Source organism: Astyanax mexicanus, chromosome 12 (genome assembly GCF_023375975.1).
Source record: "Astyanax mexicanus isolate ESR-SI-001 chromosome 12, AstMex3_surface, whole genome shotgun sequence".
NCBI classification, from domain to species: Eukaryota; Metazoa; Chordata; class Actinopteri; order Characiformes; family Acestrorhamphidae; genus Astyanax; species Astyanax mexicanus.
In genome coordinates, this window is record NC_064419.1 from 38,115,646 (window position 1) to 38,136,440 (window position 20,795).

At 38.8% G+C, this 20,795-nt stretch overlaps 1 protein-coding gene across 2 annotated transcripts in view; it reads left to right on the forward strand.

The window, feature by feature from the left end:
- The window catches only part of grid2 (glutamate receptor, ionotropic, delta 2), an 874,963-nt gene that overhangs the window by 590,205 nt on the left and 263,963 nt on the right, over positions 1-20,795 (forward strand). For both annotated transcript variants that reach the window (XM_049485584.1, XM_049485583.1), the window contains exons 7-8: positions 3,258-3,419; positions 19,158-19,277. In XM_049485584.1, coding sequence (XP_049341541.1) covers positions 3,258-3,419; positions 19,158-19,277 — 282 coding nt within the window. The remainder of the gene's footprint in view (positions 1-3,257; positions 3,420-19,157; positions 19,278-20,795) is intronic.

The window sequence follows — 20,795 nt, forward strand, 5'->3', positions numbered from 1 at the left end:
TGCCGCTGAGTGGAGCACGCGGCATTAGCATTAGCGTCTTTGTGCGTGTGCCCGCAGACGGGTGTTTTTTCGATAGGCCACTGCCGAGGCTCATCAGACAGCGCTGGAACAGCTGCGATGTACGTGTCTTCCATTACGTTCCCAAACATTCCATTACGATGGGATGCGAGCTCTTCTTCTGATCTGTTATGGAAGCTAAAAGCTGATGTTGCGCGATGTTCCCTCAATTACACATCACATCGGCTGGGATGGATAGGCCTACAAAAAAAAAAAAAAAACACAGGCACTCACAAACACAATGCTATTCCAGTAGTATGCACGTTTAATGGTTATTCACAGTGTAAAAACACTTTTCTAATAAATTTACTATATGATTCGAACCTTTGGACTAAACACAAAACGATAAAACAGGCTATTATCAGCCCTTCAACAACAGAAGAAGAAAAAGAACTGGTGGTCCGTACCCCCATGGCAACAGCGTACACATACAGTGCATCAAACAGCACAACAGGCTACAACAGATTACACTTGAGTTTTCTGTATCTACTGTAGCTGTAGATTAATCCTTATGTATATATAAACAGAAAATAAGGGAATCGAATCTATTTCACACAGAGGGGAGACAGATCCTGACAGGAAGGCAGAATTTGGCAAAACACCTAAAAAAAAAAAAAATGCAAAAAGCATCTCGCCAAATTCTACAAACATTCTACAAACCAATCAGTGTCAAGTCAAGTATGGAAAATATGAAATCAGTTAAAACTTGTTGGCAGCAACACAACAGAAACATCTCAAAAAAAGTTGGGAAAGGGTCAATAAAAAGCTGGAAAACTAAACTAAAAATAATGTTTTACCAATAGAAAATAGCTGAAGGAGCAATTTGCAACTAAACCACATAAAAAGAGCATTAAAAGAGCATTTTAGGCAAAGGCAAAGATGGACAGAGGTTCACCAATCTACAAAAAATAAAACTGTCTAAAAATGACTAAACAACTTTGATTGTAAGATTGTAAAGATTATGCAGATTATTTACAGTACAGATTACAGATTATTTACAGTAATATCTGTCCGAAGTGAAAAAAGATGCACCCATGATGCAATATTTGCTAGTATTGACCCACGCCCTTGATTGGGCAGAGAAGAAGAAAGAGGGGGAGCGAACTCAGAGTATTTGGGATGGAGTTCGGGGCAGCTTCGCTGTAAAGCGTGAAGCCGAAGCCCCCCCTCTCATGAAGAGAAACATGAGAAGAGAATAAAATTAAAGAAGGAGGAAGATGGGGAGGAGGTGGGTGCGAGGTTTGTTCAATGAGTAGGTAGAGAGGAAGTGACTGTTTAAATAGGGATGGAAGTGGGAGGAGTGAGGGCGTGGCTCACTCCCAAAACTTAGTTATGACACATAACTCCACTTAATTTTTCAGTGGCTTTTTTTTTTTTTTTTTTTTGAGAATGTGCTCTGGTGCTCCTATTTCATGCTCTTTTAGTTCGGTGGAGGAGGAAGGCGGGGAAAAAAGACAGGAGTTCGGCTCTTACTCGTAAATATTCATGATATGCAAACACATTCTTACCTCTTACCACATTCTTAGCTCAGCAGTGGGCAGTTGCAAGCCAAGGTGGGCGATTCCATAAATCCTAATGTACGGTTTTAGCTTGTTTTTTCTGCCTATTTTCTTTTATTGTCTAGTGCAGGCAATGGGGGTTGAAGAACAGTTTCTTTTTTATACCATTTTATTTCTAACTCTTTCCCATTTTCTCCCAAATTAGCTAGGCCAAATATCCCACCCATTCAGCTGCTAGTCAGCTTTATATCCCCCATCACTGGTGGTGCCACAATACAAGGAGGAGGTGAAGACTAGCACATGCCTCCTCCGATACACGTTAAGTCATGTTAACTTCTGCTGCTAATGCATCATTTCTGAGTAGCATCACAGCGCGCTCGGAGGGAAGCGCAGCGACTCGGTTCTGATACATCAGCTCACAGACTCCCTAGTAGTGATGAGAAGAAAGAGTGCCATCTATCCACCCAGAGAGAGAACAAGGCCAATTGTGCTCTGTCAGGGCTGTGGCAGCTGGTGGCAAGCTACATGACCGGGATTCGAACCAGCGATCTTCCGATCATAGTGGCAGCCCAGAAGAACAGTTTCACTTGCATGTTTTTAAACTAATGTATTAAAAAAAGAACAAAATGCAAAACAAGTACTAAATGCTTTCTAATAACATTAAAGCCTTAATATATTGTTATATAATAACCATTTATGTTTATACTACAATACACAGTGAAACAGGAAAACCCTTGCACATACACACACATACTGTGCCTGCTGCACACAACGTGGAGTGTGAGAAAAGCGTTGCAGGTTAATAAACAACGGCCGAAACCTAATGGCCACTTCACTCTATTTATTACGTCCTCATTAAAATGGAGACAACACTGGGGTGAGATCAGAGCGGCGCAATCGATCAGAGTGAAATTAACTCCCCTCTTCTTTCCAACACCGCATGGCCTACAGGCGGGCATGTGTGTGTATCTGTGAGTGTAAATGTAGTCAGTGTATCTGTAAGTGTGTGTGTGTCAGTGTATTTGTGTGTGTGTATCTGTAAGTGTATCTGGAGCAGAGCTTGTTTTAATGATCTAATTCTCATTGTCCCAGTGCCCTTTTCTGGGCCTGCCACCCTCCTCTCTGCGTTTGCCTTATTCCGTGCCTACTGTCATGCTTTAAAGAGAAGGAAACGTGGTAAAAAAAAAAAGACGAGAGAAGACAAACGAGCTCCAGCCACTGCTTATTAAAACATCATGAATAATAGTTTAGGCCCCGCCGGATCCGAAGCTGTTCTGTAAACAGCCTAAAGTGGCGACGATTGCCCTTACCGTTGAAAAAAAGGGAGGAAATAAATAAAAAAGCTTGCTACAAATACCAGGTGTTAGGTGTGACTTTTCTATTTTTGATCAAAGAGCCGCCGCCGCGCTCCTGCTACCACTGCGTTATCATCAGCTCTCACAGCTGTGCCGTACTGTCGAGCGCTAAACGGAAAGATGGCGTGCACCTGCTATCCATAATACTGTACAGAAGCGTATCAGGAAAAAAAAAAAAAGAGAGAGAGAATTTCCTCCCTACCACTGTATCCAAGCCTGAGAGACATAAATCTTTTTTACATTCTTGTAAGCGGATGATTAATTGAGCATCTCTGCTTCTCCTCACTCATCCATCACCTGTTTCTTCTCTCTTTCTCTCTCTCTCTCTCTCTTTTTCTCTGCTCAGATCACCAACCGCTACATTTATGACACAGTGCTGCTGCTGGCCAACACCTTCCACAGGAAGCTGGAGGACCGCAAATGGCACAGCATGGCCAGCCTGTCCTGCATCCGCAAAGGCTCCAAGCCCTGGCAGGGGGGCCGCTCCATGCTCGAGACCATCAAAAAGGTACGGAGGCTTTAAAGCTTGTGAACTGCTCTTACATTTTAGGTCACCTCTACTGGTAATGGTCATCTATTTGGAGAAAAAAGTACTCATCTATACCTTGAGAATATGCCAGTTGTGTATGTGTTTGCAATGTGGTTATACGGAGTTATAGGCCTTAGTCAGAGGTGGAAAAAGTACTAAAATAATTGTAAATAAGTTGAGTTTATAGCTCTGAAAGTTTACTTTTAGTAGTTTTCCTGACTTTCACAGGTAAAAACTGCATATACTGTATTGCTGAAAGGGATAAGACCTAAAAACAGTGGTTTGTCTGTGTTGGGGGAAAAAAGCAAGCCGCTCTAAAGCTGAGAAAACAGTGAAAATTGGTCAACAAGCCGTAGCCAACAATTTACAACAATTTGTAATGTGCTGAAAAAGAAAGAAACCTCTGGTGTGATACAGGCTATGAAGAGGTCAACGCCGGGTGATGACATACAGTGAGAGAGCTGAGAAGAAAAATCTCCAAATCAGCATTCAGTGACTTCACCGACAGTCTCCTTAAAGCAGGGTGAAGATATCACAATCCATCCAGAAAAATACAGAGCACAGCACAGACTCAAACCACTCATCAGCTGTAAGAATCAGAAGGCTAGTTTGGAGTGGACAGAGAAGAAACCAAGAAAAGTAATTGATTGGACAAAGATTAACCTCTACTTAAGTAATATAAAAGCCACAGTACAGACAAAGAAAGAAATGAAAGAAAGGGTTTTTAACTCATCTGCTAAGCATGGTGATGGTAGTGTCATGCCATGTAGTTCTAATACTTTCAGAGAATTAAGGAATTTATGAGAGCTAAATTAACCTCTACTAAATTGCTAAAGCAATTTAAAAACCATAGTGTGGAGAAAGAAAGTATTTTTCTGCTCATCTCTGTCAAACATGGTGGAGGTAGCGTCATGCCATTTAGTTCTAATACTTTCCGAGTACAAGGAATTGATGAGAGCTAAATTAACCTCCACTAAACTACTAAAGCAATTTAAAAAACATAGTGTGGAGAAAAAAACATATTTTTTGCTAATTTGTGTCAAACATGGTGGAGGTAGTGTCATGCCATGTTGAAGCCATAGTGTGGAGAAACTTTTAACAAATCAGCTGGAGTAGCATGCCTCTATTTATTCCTAGCAAAATTAAAATTCAGTACTTTTATTCTTTTATACTGATGCTCCCAACAGGCTTACAATGCTAGTGATAGGGGTATAGTGTTGCCCATGCACAGAAATCACTATTTTTCACCATTAACAAGCTCAAAGTAGTGCTGGTTCATTATACCACAGGGGGAAACTAGAACTGGTATGTGTGTGTTTCATACCGCCATACCATTAGAGGGCGCTGTGGAGCGCCGTGCTGAACAGCACCATCAAAGAAGCACATGCAGCCCTGTGGAGTCAAACACTGGTCTAGTGCTGTTCTGCCTGTAGAGAAATTAGAACAGCTCCTGCTTCTGTTTCCCACTGTAGGAGTGTTTTTATCCCAGTAAAATGCAGCAAGAACTTTATTCCTTTTAAATATATTAATACTGTAGTTTGAAGGATGATTTAAATGTATTTGTTAACTGGAGAAATAATTGAATTGTGGCTGATTTAAATACTGTAATGCCTCTAATGGCTGGAATAATAAAATTTTATCTTGTGTATTACTTGTGCAATAGAGCTTTAGAGAAATATCACTTTAAATACTTAAACATTAAGTATTTTATATCCGTTTTTAGTGTTAAAAAATCATTAATTTAAAACCTTGTTTTTTTTTTTACATTATATGTACTCCTAACAGTACAGTAACTCACAAACCTATATTAAAGCCCAGTCATACAAAAAATTATTAAAAAAAAAATAAATAAATAAAAATACCGTAATATACTGTGAAACTGGCAGAATGTTGAAAAATACTTTTATATGCATTTTTTGGCACTAGCTCAAAGTAGCTCCACACTTCATTGGTAGAATTCTGTGAACCCTGACATTTAAAACAAGGCACTAAGAACTTTAAAAGTGCACAGAGAGTTTATTAAAATTACCCTGAGGTAGATCTCTGTGGGCAATAAGTGAACTGACAAGCATGAATGAAAAGGTAGGGTAGGGGAACAGACTGCAAAATGAATTAGGTGGAAATGCATGAATTTTATAAAGATATTTTCAGCAAAAGCTGGAATTCATGCATTTCCACAGAATTAATTTTTCACAATCTGTTCCTCTATCCTGCCTATTTGTTCATGCTCGTCAGTGCTCATCCTCGTTATCATGTCTCACTTCACCCCAAGTCTATTTCACACCGGATTTCTCCTTTATCAGAAGTGGAATATGCTTCTTAGTGAGCGAGTTATCACGTTTGATTGACAAACAAGTAAAAAGGAGATACTAAGAAAAACCTGAGGTGCTTAATAGTATTTTTAAAACTAAAAACATTAAATTAGAAGAATCTAGACGCTGTACTGAACTGATGAGCTTGTAACGTCTCCTGCATCCCTGGTTAAAATATATAAAATATATATGCTTAATTGTACTTAAAACATATTGAGAAATGTCTAATATGCTGTAAATATACTATATAACAGATTTATGTACTTACTTAAATGTATATATTAAAAGTTTATTAATATTATGCATCAAATGTTTAAAAGTAAACTTTGATCATACTTACAGTATAATAGTATAGTACAGGTGTGTCCAAACTGTTTTTGTGGGGGCCTGAAGGAGAAAAATATTTGAAGTCTGTAATAAAACAAATAATGAAATATACCACTTTAAATAATACCTTTTCCTGATTACTTTCATTACACCATTTTACTTGACTTACTATCTTTATCTTTGACAGTGTTGTGTAAACTAAGATTTTTCAAACTGATGCTTCATTTCATGATGTCTCTTAATATTAAACTCCTTAATTACGGCAACTTTTAGACTCTTTGGCCTGTTTTTCTGTGCTACAACTTCGCCCTCTCCGCTTTTAGACTCTTTGGCCCATTTTTTTTCCACTAGAAATGTGCACTCTCTCCACTTTTAGACTCTTTGGCCCGTTTTTCTGTGCTACAACTGAGCACCCTCTCCGCTTTTAGACTCTTTGGCCCGTTTTCCTGCGTTATAACTGAGCACCCTCTCCGCTTTTAGACTCGTTTGCCCCGTTTTTCTGCGCTAGAAACGCATACTCTCTCCGCTTTTAGACTCTTTGGCCCGTGGGCCGTAGTTTGGACACCCCTGATATAGTATAATAGTACAATAAATACAATACAGTAGTATTTAAAAAATATAGACTATGAAGTACACTTTTAGTTTAATGTAATTCAATATGCTTCTAAAATACTTGTATTTCTAAATATACTTTTGTACATTTTTAGCAGTGTGTTAAAAAACAACTGTTACACAATGCTTTATAGATAGCTGATTCATAGAAAGTGTTATATGTGTTTAAAACATAGCAGTTAGAGGGAAGGCATCGCTGTGGATCTTGGTAAAGCATTATGTGAGTGAACTCAACATCTACTAAGCTTTATGAAACAGCTCTCACCAATAATGTGGTTTTATAATGTTTAATGTTTGAGAACTACATTAATGTAATTGAGTAATTGAGTAATTTGTAATTTTTAAAGTAGTTTTTTAAAAATATGTAATTTAACTTTTACTCAAGTACATTTTGACACAAGTAATTTACTTCGCTACATTGTAAAACTCCCTGTTACTGAGTACAAAATAAAATGCTGGGGAAAAAAAAATAGTAAAACTATAAAAAATACGGGTTATAGTCACCTATATGACCATAACTTTTTTAAAAATGTATCATAGAAACCTATAACACTTTCTTGTTCTTGAAAACGATTTAATTTTTGATTGTTGTACTTTTTTACATCAAATAATTAAAAGTAACTATGTAACTTTTACTCAAAGTACATTTTAAATTGAGTACTATTTTTTTTCACTTGAGTAGATTTTTAGATGGGTATTTTTTTTACTTTTACTTGAATAGAATTTCAGCAAAGTAAAGGCACTTTTACTTAATTACAATTTTTCAGTACTTTTTCCACCTCTGGTCATATGAGTACAGGAATCGCTGCACAGTAGAACAGTGTGAATAAATCTCCCCCCCATGTTCTTTCACAGTTAAACAAGGGTCTTAAAGGTGAAAAAAGGTTAAAAAAGAAAAAAAGCTAGAGGAGTGTTGTAAATCTACACATTTACAACAGTAAACAGGAGCACACTCAAGTGTTTGAAAAGGTGACGTCTAAACGCTCCCCAAGGCAGGCGGTGAGGACAATGCTAATCAATGATCATTAGCTTTCATTATTTGTTAGCAGAGTTTGTTCTCTGTGTCTCCTGAGCAAAACTAAAAAAGAAGCTTCAGAACTTCACAAACAGAACGTGTCTCTGCTGATTGTCTGCATTCGGGCTAATGGGAGAATGGCGTCAATTGGATTTTTCATTAAGCCGTTTCTTCGAGCTATTTGCTGACACTTTGGGTATGTTGTACAACCCTCACAATCGTGTTTTCCAAAGTGTCTTCTTTTGGTACGAAAAGCAGGTTTCGCTAGTATTAAGATTTGAGAGTTTTCTTATCCAAACTGTCATTCAAAAGCACTTACAGAAACTTGTTTGGCCCAAAGGCAGTTTAAACGGCTGAAAGGTTTGCGTGCTAACTTCAACAACAAGGGAATAAATTGCATGGGGCTTGTTTTTTATTGCTGTCAAATATTTTCAGATATACTCTAAAAAAAAAGAAAGAAGTAAAAAGAAGTTGATAGAAAAGAATTAAACTTTATACAGCTCTGGAAAAAATATTGAGACCACTTCAGTTTGAGTAAAATGAACATTGTTGTTTTATTCTATAAACTACGGACAACATTTCTACCAAATTCCAAACAATACCAGCATTTAGAGCATTTATTTGCAGAAAATGAGAAAAAAAAGACCTCAAGTAATGGAAAGAAAAAAGATCATATTCATAAAGTTTTAAGAGTACAGAAATCAATATTTGGTGGTGGAAAAACCCTGGGTTTTTAATCACAGTTTTCATGCATGTTGCCATGTTCTCCTCCACCACTCCACCAGTCTTACACACTGCTTTTGAATAACTTTATTCCACTTCTAGTGCAAAAATTCAAGCAGTTCAGCTTGGTCTGATGGCTTGTGATCATCCATCTTCCTCTTGATTATATTCCAGAGGTTTTCAATTTGTTAAAATCAAAGAAACTCATCATTTTTAAGTGGTCTCTTTTTTAAGATGACTGAAAAAACAAAAACACATGTACACGGCAACAAAACAAAGCTTACATTTTATTAGTGTATACAATATGATATGGCACACCTCTAACTGAGATATTTAAAAAAAATGCAAGAATTTTAGCAGATTTGTAACAGAATCAATGATGATCAATGATTCAGAATTTCATTAAATATTAATAACAGTAATGCTCTCCAAATATCTCCATATATCCAGGGTTAAAAGAAAAATAAATGATACTGGACAGATATAATCTGTCTGTAGTAGATATTTAATAGGAAATGAGAAATGTGTGAATTTTTCTTTTGCTTAAAACAGCAAAAAGTAGTATCCTGATGTGATAATTACAGTTGAGTGTTATGGCACGATATTTCAGGGTATAATATTGTTCACGATATTATTCAAAAAACGTTGGCGATATTATCGCGTACGACACGATATGGCACACCCCTAGTGTATATGCAGAGTTCATGAATGTAGAGTGGTCATGTGATGTTAATTAAAGTATCCGTGCAGCGTTTGCCATAATCACAGCTTCAGGGAAAAAGCTCTTCCTGAGTCTGCTGGTGCGGGAGCGGAGGCTCCTGTAACGCCTGCCAGATGGAAGGAGGGAGAAAAGCGTGTGGTTCGGATGAGAAATGTCCTTGATGATGTTCCTCGCCCTGCCCAGGCAGCGTGATGATGCCTACGATGTAAATAGTCTTGAAAAAATAAGGAAAACGCATTGAAAAAGAGAGGGCGTGTCCAAACTTTTTGCCTGTACTAAATGTGAGTGAATGCGAATGAATGCAGGAAATCTGGAGCTGTCCTCGACAGCAGATTCGAATATAGGAAGAGGAGGAAGAGGAGGGTGTATGTGGATATGTGTGAGACGGACATGTCTCTTGGTTGTTGAAGCTTAAGTGTGTATGCTTGTTCCAGAAAGAGTCTTTCTGTGTATCCGTTCACCTGCAGGGTAGTGATAGACAGCTTGATTCCCTCCAGGGCTGGATCCTGGTCCTCCCCTGCTGCCTCCATGCTTTCTCTTTCCTCTGCTCCCCTGCCCTCTGTGCTGCCTGGAGAACAGCAGGGACAGGGGATATGCTGGAGTGTGTGTTTCTGTGTGTGTGTGTGTGCACTACGGGGCCAGAGGCTGGGTGTGGGCTTTCACTCTTTGTGCTGCGTGAAGAATGGCCCTGCCCCCAGGGTGCTGTAGCATATCTGTATGCACATGTATCAGCACATTGCTGTCATCCGCCCTCAGAGATATGAGCGTGCCGTGTGTTCCTACCTCTGCTGAGCTATGACCGGGTCCGGACGCATGAATTCAGATGATACAGTGTACTCAAGACCTGCCGCAGCGAGAGCGTGAATCTGCGCTGTCCACAGATTCATGGATCTTTCTTTATATAGTACTTCAGTGGCACTGCTTTGCAAGGGGATCTACATAGAGACCTTCGAACAAGTAAATATACAGTATACTGTATATAAACAGTGTGTTTATAAAAAAAAAAAGCAGTGCCTGAGTATTTCAGCTGAAGGCAAGAGTGTAATGGAATGTAATGTCTCTGCAGTGATTTCTTATTTTACTTTATTTTATTTTCTGTGAGACTGTTATGAAGAATACCCCCAACTAGGTATAGAGTAGAAACACACTGTCCATATTTTTGTATATGTCAGGTGCAGCAGGGAGCAAGGAGAGGACGCACGGGGAGAGTGGACGCAAACGCGAGTGAATTTATTAGCCAAAATAAGCGTAAAACAGTAAAAACAAAAATAAAAAAAAAAACAGACAAGGAATGTAGGATGTAGGATAAACACACAATACACTAAGACTGGAAAGAAAGGACGACCTACATCCTAACAGAGGTAAAAAGACGTACAAGAACCAACAAAGAAGAGCGGACTATAAATACACATGAACAGACAGGAAACGCCTGGGACAGCTACAAATAAAACACAGGAGGAACACACTGGATCACATGGGGCACGGAGGAGGAAGGTAAACAAACACAGAGAGCAGTAAAAACACGGAGACAGACGGGAGATGACAGGAAACAGGGCAAGGACGTGACAGTATAATATTTTAATGTAAAGCTTTGGAAAAAAATAAATTAAGAGACCACTTCAGTTTCTGAATCAGTTTCTCTGATTTTGCTATTTGTAGGTATATGTTTCAGTTAAATTAACACTGTTGTTTTATTCTATAAACTACGCACAACATTTCTCCCAAATACCAAATAAAAATATTGTCATTTAGAGCATTTATTTGCAGAAAATGAGAAATGGCTGAAATAACAAAAAAAAAGATGCACAGCTTTCAGCCTTTAAATAATGTAAAGAAAAAAAAAACAAATTCATATTCATAAAGAGTTCAGTCATTTTTAATCCCAGTTTTCATGCATCTTGGCATGTTCTCCTCCACCAGTCTTACTTGGATAACTTTATGCCTTCACTCCTGCTGCAAGAGTTCATGCAGTTCAGCTTTATTTGATGGATTGTGATCATCCATCTTCCTCTTGATTTTAGTTTCAGAGGTTTTCAATTTGGTAAAACCGAAGAAACTCATCATTTTTAAGTGGTCTCTTGTTTTTTAACCATACGTCACTTGTTTCTAGTCCCACCCTTGTAATTGTAATTCCTGTCATGTCTGTCTTTTATTATGAATTTCTATATTTCTACAAAAACTTGACCTAAAATGTATTATAAAACTTTATTCAAAGAAGTACATCCAGAAGTCCTACAAGTAGTTCAGCTCTGTTATGTTAGTGAGTTTCCTCCTTATTGTTTCAACATTTCTCTTGTTTCTTAAACTGTACCTTTATTTTTTTACTTTTTATTTGGTAGAATAACTTGTGCACATAGGCTCGTTGTCCTGCTGCATGATTCATGTTCTCCTGAGATTCTGCCAAAGGATTTTCCTGTTATTTATTTGCTGATAATACAATATTCAGTGCTCTATCAATTACGTAAAGACATTGTGGCCAGGATGCAGCAAATCAGGCACAAACCATGATACTACCACCACCATGTTTCACAGATAAAACACATTTTTCTTATGCTGGAATGTGTTGTTTTCCGTTCTCCAAACATTAACCATTTTTTTTCTTTTTAAATCTTAATGTATTTCAGAATGAACTGACTGTCCTCACTATTTTAGTGTTGTGAGCTTTGTGAATGAAAGCAGGAGTTCAAGTGAGTAAGTTGGTTAATAGGTTAAGCAACATTTTGGAGGACATTTGGTAAAAATGTCCTCCAAAAAAAAAAAAGCCTCCATAAAGATGGTTCCCTTGCAGTATTTCTGCACTAAAGGGAGGAAAATGTTTTATTTAATTTTTAATTTTAATGTTAAATTAATGTGTCATGATTCCAGATAGAACCATCACCTTGACTAAAATAAACATGCCCCCACACATAACCCTAAGATCACCATATCCAAACATGGTCTAGGAAGGTTTGAATTGTATTCCTTGGATGGTTCCAGCTTCATTCACCACCTTTGGGCTGAGCTGCAGAACTAATCATCCAGCATCAGGTCCTGACCTCTCTAATGCTCTTGTTGATAAATGCAATTAAATAATTATTGTGACAAGATCTAGTGTTGAACATGGAGAAGAGGCTGTCATTGTAGCAAATAGGGGTCAAACTCTCTACTTAATTCCCTTGATGGCAAAAAAAGCATTAGTATTATATAAAGCATAAGTATTATATATTATGTGCTTGTCCTATCAGTTCAAATAAGGTCATTAAAATACAGTATATTAGTCATATGGCATTATTACAGTCAGCTAATGATATAAATAAATAAGAGACCACTTAAACATGATGAGTTTCTGATGATGAGATTTTACCTAATTGAAAACTTTTTTTAATAAAGAGGAAGATGGATGATCACAAGCCATCAAATAATGCAAAGAAAACAAGTTCATATTCATTCGAGTTCAACAATCTATGTTTGGTGGAATAACCCTGTTTTTTATTTACAGTTTTCATGCGTCTTGGCATGTTCTACTCCACCAGTCTTACACACTGCTTTTGGATAACTTTATGCCACTTCTGGTGCACAAATTCAAACAGTTCAGCTTGGTTTGATGGTTGTGATCATCCATCTTCCTCTTGATTATATTATATTATATTATATAGTTTTTTTTTATTTGCCAAAATCAAAGAAACTCATCATTCTCTTATTTTTTTTCCAGAGTGGTATGTGATTTACTTTGTTTTCTCATCTGTGAATTCCTTCAATAATTCTTAATAATGTTTAGCTCTTTAAGATCTTTTATCTGCTTCATGTGATTTCTTGGTTGAGGCTAATAAAATTTAACTGAGCTTTCCAAAAAAATGTGGTTAATCACAGTTAATTTGTGGGGGTGCATTTACTTTTTCACATAGGGTCAGGTTTGTTTGGAGAGCTTTCTTCCTTTAATAAAACTGTGTTTAGGATTTATGCCTGTAGTTCGTTATCATTGATTCAGTGATTCACTCTAGGAGTTACGAGTTTAGATCATTTAGGGAAGCTTATGTTCATTGGCTTTTTTTCAGCTTGTTAAGCTTGCGTTGCTCAAGCGCCCACTGAGAGCTGAGGTGCATCAGCACTTCCTTTTTTCCTCTGGACTATTTTAAAGAGCCATAAAGAGGTGTATAGATTATATGAGACCAGAGCCCTGGCTGGGCATTTTACTGTACGCAGACCGGATAATGGGCTCCTATTTTATCCCTCCTGGGACGTGTCCATTGGAATGTTTCGCTACAGCTTAATTAGGTGAAGTTTGTGTTTATTGGCTTTTCAATACAGCAGTTGGTGAACTCATTTGGAAAGCACTCGTCAGCTTTTATAATTGGCTGTCTAATTAATTCTGTCAGGGCTGGCGTCGGCGCGATACATTTGCTGCAATTACAGCAGTGTTAGCGGAGGCTGACGGCGAGCATGACTCGGTGTTAAGATATGGCAGGAAAAGGTGTAAGAGGATTTGGAGGCGACGGGAAACAGAAAGGGGCTCTGGGTTTCCGTGCCTTTGTTACTGAACGACACAAAGAGATGAGAGAGCAGAAAGTGAGTCACTTCCTGTGACACAGCATGATCTGCCTGTGTGAAATGCACTGCTGTAATAACAATCAAATGAATGATGATAATTATGATTAAAAAACGATGATGTTTTACTTTCATTTAAAAAAGGTCAATGTTTAACTTCCTTGAGGAACTTTTAGGCATTTCCTTGCTTTTTTAGAAGATTATGTTCCTTGAGGCATCTTAAGTTTTCTTGTAGGTTTCTCAAAGAGGCACCTTTTAAATTTAAAGGTTTATCCACATTTCAAATTGAAGAACCCCTAAACCAGGGGTGTCCAAACTACGGTCATTTGCGTCCCGTTTCCTTTTTTGGAGTGGCCCGCGAGGTATTTTAGAAATAGAATGAAAGTTGGCCCGCTGTTAAGCAGGTTTTTATAATGTGAGATTCAAAGTTTGAACGCTAGGTGTCAGAAACGGGCCAAAGAGTCTAAAAGCGGCGAGGGTGCGCATTTCTAGCACAGAAAAACGGGGCAAAAGAGTCTAAAAGCGGGGAGGGTGCGCATTTCTAGCGCAGAAAAACGAGGCAAAAGAGTCTAAAAGCGGAGAGGGTGTGCATTTCTAGCGCAGAAAAATGGGGCAAAAGAGTCTAAAAGCGGAGAGGGTGCGCATTTCTAGCACAGAAAAACGGGCCAAAGAGTCTAAAAGCAGAGAGAGTGCGCATTTCTAGCGCAGAAATATGGGGCAAAAGAGTCTAAAAGCGGAGAGGGTGCGCATTTCTAGCGCAGAAAAATGGGGCAAAAGAGTCTAAAACCGGAGAGGGTGCGCATTTCTAGCACAGAAAAACGGGCCAAACAGTCTAAAAACGGAGAGAGTGCGCATTTCTAGCACAGAAATATGGGGCAAAAGAGTCTAAAAGCGGAGAGGGTGCGCATTTCTAGCGCAGAAAACGGGACAAAGAGACTAAAAGCGGAGAGGGTGCGCATTTCTAGCGCAGAAAAACGGGACAAAGAGTCTAAAAGCGGAGAGGGTGTGCAGTTGTAACACAGAAAAACGGGCCAAAGAATCTAAAAGCGGAGAGGGTGCGCAGTTGTAACACAGAAAAACGGGCCAAAGAGTCTAAATGTTGCCGTAGTTAAGGAGTTTAATATTAAGAGACATCATGAAATGAAACATCAATTTGAAAAATCTTAGTTTACACAACACTGTCAAAGATAAAGATAGTAAGTCAAGTAAAATGGTGTGTAAATGAAATAATCAGAAAAAAAGTATTATTTAAAGTGGTTTATTTCATTATTTGTTTTATTACGGAGTGTGGCACATGACTTCAAATATATTTCTCCTTCTGGCCCCCAACAAAAAAGTTTGGACACCCCTGCCCTAAACGTTCTTCACAGAGCTTATTCTTTTGTGATGGAAAAAGTGGTTAAAGCACTGGGTTCGTGGTTAGAACGTTCACCTCCCAGCACTGGGGTCTTGGGTTCAAGTCCCTATCTGGGTGGAGTTTCCATGTTCTCCCTGTGTCGGTGTTGGTTTCTTCCAGAGACACTGGTTTCCTCCCACAGTCCAAAAACCATGGAGATCAGATAAATTGGATACCTGATCTGAAAAGTACCCAGAAAAATGTTATACTCTTAACTGATTTGGTGTGTATATATGTGGTATGTATTTAAGTTTACCCAGATATGGATTGGCACTCTGTCCTGGGTAAATGATGTAGTGCCCGATCCGATCACTTAGAGGTGGACGGTTGTTTCTGGTTGAGAGTGTGCTGTGCGCTATTGGCTGCCGTTTGTCACTGGTCATTCAACTTAATTTATTGAAACACAGAGTTGTGGATTCAGTATGCCTGAGAAAGGCCCTCATCCTCCTGGATTTTAAAGCTGGGACATGTGCAACTAAGCATGCAGTTGTGCATATTTCCCAGGCAGATATATAAATGATTGCATTGGGTAGTGTACCTCCTGGTGAGAGATCTACTAGAAATGATCTATGATGCACCTGAAGACATTATAAGATCATTAAGTCATTGTATAATAGTGGAATTGTGGACTTCAATGTTGAATAAACATTCTGCTTCTGCAAGGCATAGATTCAGGCGCTTTTCCTAGATTTATAACTCCAGATTTGAGCCACATACAACCTTGTGATGTTATGAAATATACTATATTAAATACCTACACTCTCTTTTATTTGCCCCCTTCACTACAGGTAGGTAAATGCTGTAATCCTGTGAAGCCTATCCAATCACATTATCTGTAGCCAATCATTTGTAGTGAAAGGTGTCTTTTAAAATGTCAGCAGTGTGGGCAGATGTGACGAGTGAGGATGGAGAAGATCTGCTCCTGTGATGAAACCCATTTCCACGGTTCTGTTCTGACCTATTCAGACTGCAGCTGTTTTACACCAGTTTAGTTTTCTATTATAGAAGCATTATGAAAAAAAATCCTGCTGCCATTTCTTTCTCATGAAAACAAAGGACATTCACTCATCAATAACACTGAACATGTGTTCTCTCTCTCTCTCTCTCTCTCTCTCTCTCTCTCTCTTTTTTCTTTCTCTTTCTCTCTCTCACCATCCCTTTTTCATACAGCATAAAGATTTATATACATTCACTTCTCTACACACACCACACACACCACTTCTCTCTCTCTCTTTCTCTCATTCTCTCCCTCTCTCCCTCTCTCTTGCTCTCTCTCTTTCTCTCTCTCTCTTTTACACACATACACATCTTGCTCACTTCTTAATTGTCTCTCTCACTGCCTCGTTGATTCACTCTGTTTTTCTGTTCTTCTCACTCATTCACTCTGTCACTCCCTCTCTCTCAGTCTCTCTCTCTTTCTCTCTCTCACACCGTCCCTTCATACAGCATAAGGATTTACATACATTCACTTCTCCACACTCCAGCACACACCACTTCTCTTTCTTTCTCTCTCTCTCTCTCTCTCTCATTCTCTCTCTCTATTTCTCTCTCTCTATTGCTCTCTCTCTCTTTCTCTCTCTCTATTGCTCTCTCTCTCTTGCTCTCTCTCTTTCTCTCTCTCTCTTGCTCTCTCTCTTTCTCTCTCTCTTTTACACACATACACATCTTGCTCACTCCTTGATTGTCTTTCTCGCTGCCTCATTGATTCACTTTTTTTTCTCACTCATTCACTCTCTGTCTCTCTCTCTCAGTCTCTCTCTCTCTTTCTCTCTCTCACACCATCCCTTCTTCATACAGCATGAGGATTTACATACATTCACTTCTCCACACTCCAGCACACACCACTTCTCTCTCTCTTTCTCTCTTTCTCTCTCTCTCTCTCTCTCTCTCTCTCTTTTACACACATACACATCTTGCTCACTCCTTGATTGTCTTTCTCGCTGCCTCATTGATTCACTTTTTTTTCTCACTCATTCACTCTCTGTCTCTCTCTGTCTCTTTCTCTCTCTCTCTCATTCTTTCTTTCCTTCACCCTCATTGACTCTCTCACTGCCTCATTGATTCACATTTCTCCCATTCATTCACTCTTTAGGGTCCTATGTTAGCGAGCCATCTATAGGCCAGCCATCATCCACACACCATGCAGCATGATTTAGGGTGTGTCAGTATGTCTTTGCTATCAAAACCATGGTAAAAGTGCACTTTTTGCACAGCTCAAAATGCTCAAAAGGTATTTACTAAATCTCTTATTTAATCATAGATGTGTTTTGGGTGTGGTGTAAAATAAATCGCCTTTAAAATAATCAGCATTAGCACTTAGCATTCCCTTTAAACTCCAGGTGCGCCGGATGATTTTGCCAGATTGCTATTTTAACAGCGCAGTACTTCTGCACTTCGCAGCAGAGGAAACTGACCTGCTCGTTCACACTTTTTTATGTTGTTTATTCATGCATGTTCATGGATGTGTGTGTAAAAGTATGGGTGTACACACGTGTTCATAATTCACTGCCAAGATAGCAATGAACATCTGATGTCTGTTGATGTCTGTCTAGGTTGGTTTTAGACATTGGTTCAACTGTGTTTTCTGTTACCAAGATAGCAATACACCATAAATTTGCCTAAAAGAACATCATTTCAAGACCACCATGCCCATTGGCATAGATGTATATTTAGAACCACTTTTATTTAAACGATGCAAGCAGAAGGCTTTATCTCTTTTTCTCTATATTATGTCTGATTTAGAATTATTTTTTTCTCTATTTATCATCATCTATATCCTTGCATTGTCACATGGGAACAAATTGCTTTTTGAATATACAGCTCTGGAAAAAAATATGAGTTTCTTTGATTTTACCGAATTGAAAACCTCTGGAATATAATAAGAGGAAGATGAATGATCACAAGTCATCAAACCAAGCTGGACTGCTTGAATTGAAGTTATCCAAAAGCAGTGTGTAAGACTGGTGGAGGAGAACATGCCAAGATGCATGAAAACTGTAATTAAAAACCAGGGTTATTCCATCCTCTACATCTTTTTTTGTGTTTGGAACAGTAAAATCTGCTTTTTAAGGACTTTGAACCTTTGTTTCCACAATGTTATTACGAAAGCCTGTGTTAATATATACCAGGGGTCGGCAACCTATGGCACGCGTGCCACTGCTGGCACGCCAAGGCATAATCACTGGCACGCGACACGCTGGACCAGCATCAGCAAAAAAAAATCAGACTGACAGCACAATCCTCCAATCGAATTCGCTCCTCAACGCTCTGCACTCAGCTCCCATCCACTTTCCCACAGACCCATATTTAAATTCAGCCTAATCAAAGTCAGTTAGCCCACCTAATAGCGTTACAAGAGATGACAGAGCCTCCGGCTTAAAAAAACAAAGCTAGGGCATTTCAGCCCTCCTGGATGGAAGACTATGGTTTTGTGTATCGCAGCTCTGATCAACTGGATGGATGGACAGGACGTGAAGATGCAGCTGAAGAGCTCGCCACTGTGGGCACGCTGGACATCTGCACCAGAAAAGTTCGGCTGTCTCAAGAGCATTGCATTGGCCTTGTGTGCTCAACCTACCTGTGTGAGCAGGTATTTTCGCACATGAAAAGTGTGCTCAGCCCTATCCACAGCTGTTTGATGACGGACAATTTTGAGTCATGTTTACGATTAAAAGTGACAAACTACAACCCCCAGATAAGAAAGCTCAGCCAAGAAAAGCAAGGCACACTCGCTGGTAGGCAAGGCATTCATTCAGTGCAAGTTACGCTTATCTATAAAGCCACGTTAATTCAGAGCTGGACTCACTGTTATTCTGATTACACACAAAAAAAATATATAGTAATAATAATAATAATAATAATTTTATTTTTAAAGCACATTTTCTATGTAAAAAAATCCAAATTTGTAGAACATATACCCTTAGTTTGTGTGTGTTTTTTATTATTTATTATTGTTGATAGTGGCACACTCATTGACTAGAAATGTTAAAGTTGGCACTCCATGTGTCAAAGGTTGCCGACCCCTGATATATACAGTAAAGCCTGTGTTGAACATACAGTATTCTTTTTTTTTTTTTTTTTTTTCCAGGGAGGTGTGAGTGGTCTGACAAGTTTGCTGGAGTTCAACGATAACGGCACCAACCCCAACATCTTCTTCGAGATCCTGGGCACCAACTACGGGGAGGACCGCGGCCGTGGCGTCAGCAGGGTAAGGCTCGGTCACGTTTTACTCGCGTCACGTTCCTCGCTTTTCTTCGAGAAGATAGACACGGTCACACCATTCGTTTAAAAAGCAAAGGTTATTAATTGATAATTATAGTGGTTTAATTATATCGGCCTCCCTCCGGGGGACACGCCGCACCGGTGCGGGTTGTTTGTGCACTCGTTTCTCCCCACCACTGTTGTTTATTATTCGTCTCGTGAAAGGAGGAGTCAGGTGACTGAGGAGGAACAGTAGCACGAGCCTCATCCCTCAGTGATCCGTGAGATAATTAATCTATCCTGTCTGCTGCGTTCCGTTAATTGCTTTAGGCAGATTTCTGTGTATCAGCGCAGAGGGGGATTGTATCCCCACGGAACGCCGATCAATCCCCCTCCAACCGAGCAGCTCCGCTGGACATGAACGTGAACCGCCTCCATGACGGTTCTTGGAGGATGTCCAGAGCGAAGCCGGTGGAGGTTCGCATCAGGACTTATTAAAAAACACGTCATTTAGACCAGTGTTCCCACTCTGCTCTGATTGATGAGCCCATGGCTAGTAACTGGACACAACAACAACACTGCCCACATAAAGTGGACGTCACTGTCAGAAGTTGCCCAGAAGGTCGAATACAGAACATTCATAGACTAAATTTAGCAGATCTGGACATGGTTTGAAGCATTGATGCTTGGTGGCTGACCTCCAGATGTTGGAGATCTCTACTCATGAACCTTTACTCATTAACCCTTAGAACCCTATGGAGGGATTTTACGTCCAAAATCGCACCTTTTGTTGGAATCCCTTCACACATAAACATAATCCATATATGGTTAGAAAGGGCGGAACTTAATCTTTCTAAAAATAGAAGTGCAGTAAAGCATCTACAAGAAACCCATTGAAAAAAACACCTAAAAGTGAGATCTCCTTCCCCAACCAACATTATTTACCTTCAGTGCTTCAAACATTTTTATATGATGTTTCAAACCAAATAATATCAGTAAATGATGATCTCAAAAGTGTCCACAGAAAAAGTGTGAAACTACCTGCTTTACTCAAACTAAAGCTAGGTATGGTGTGCGCACTACTTTATATAGTTTTTATTTTACTTGCACATTTTTACTAAGTAGTTTTTTTGCACTAAACATTTTTATTTATTTAGACTAAAAAGTTTACATTTTTGTATATAGTTCTTTGTGTGTCCTGATCAAAATACTGAAAGGCATAGGCTGCTCTGAGTGTCAGGTGTTTAGTATCTACATGTATCCTAGAGGTGTGATTATTGATTATCAAGAAAAATAAATCCGCCTGATGCTGTTTCTCCATGTATTTTGTCAAAGTAATAATTAATAAACCATGTAATAAACTATCATTAATATTCTTATGCTTTAAACTCATAAACACTCTAGTCTAACCATTTTTGAAAAGATATCTCAGGTGTGAATATATTTAAAGTCTATACATTCAAAAATAAGTAAAAAAAACAGGCACTTGGTAAAATTTTGACCAAAACATGATCAGTTCCAGGAA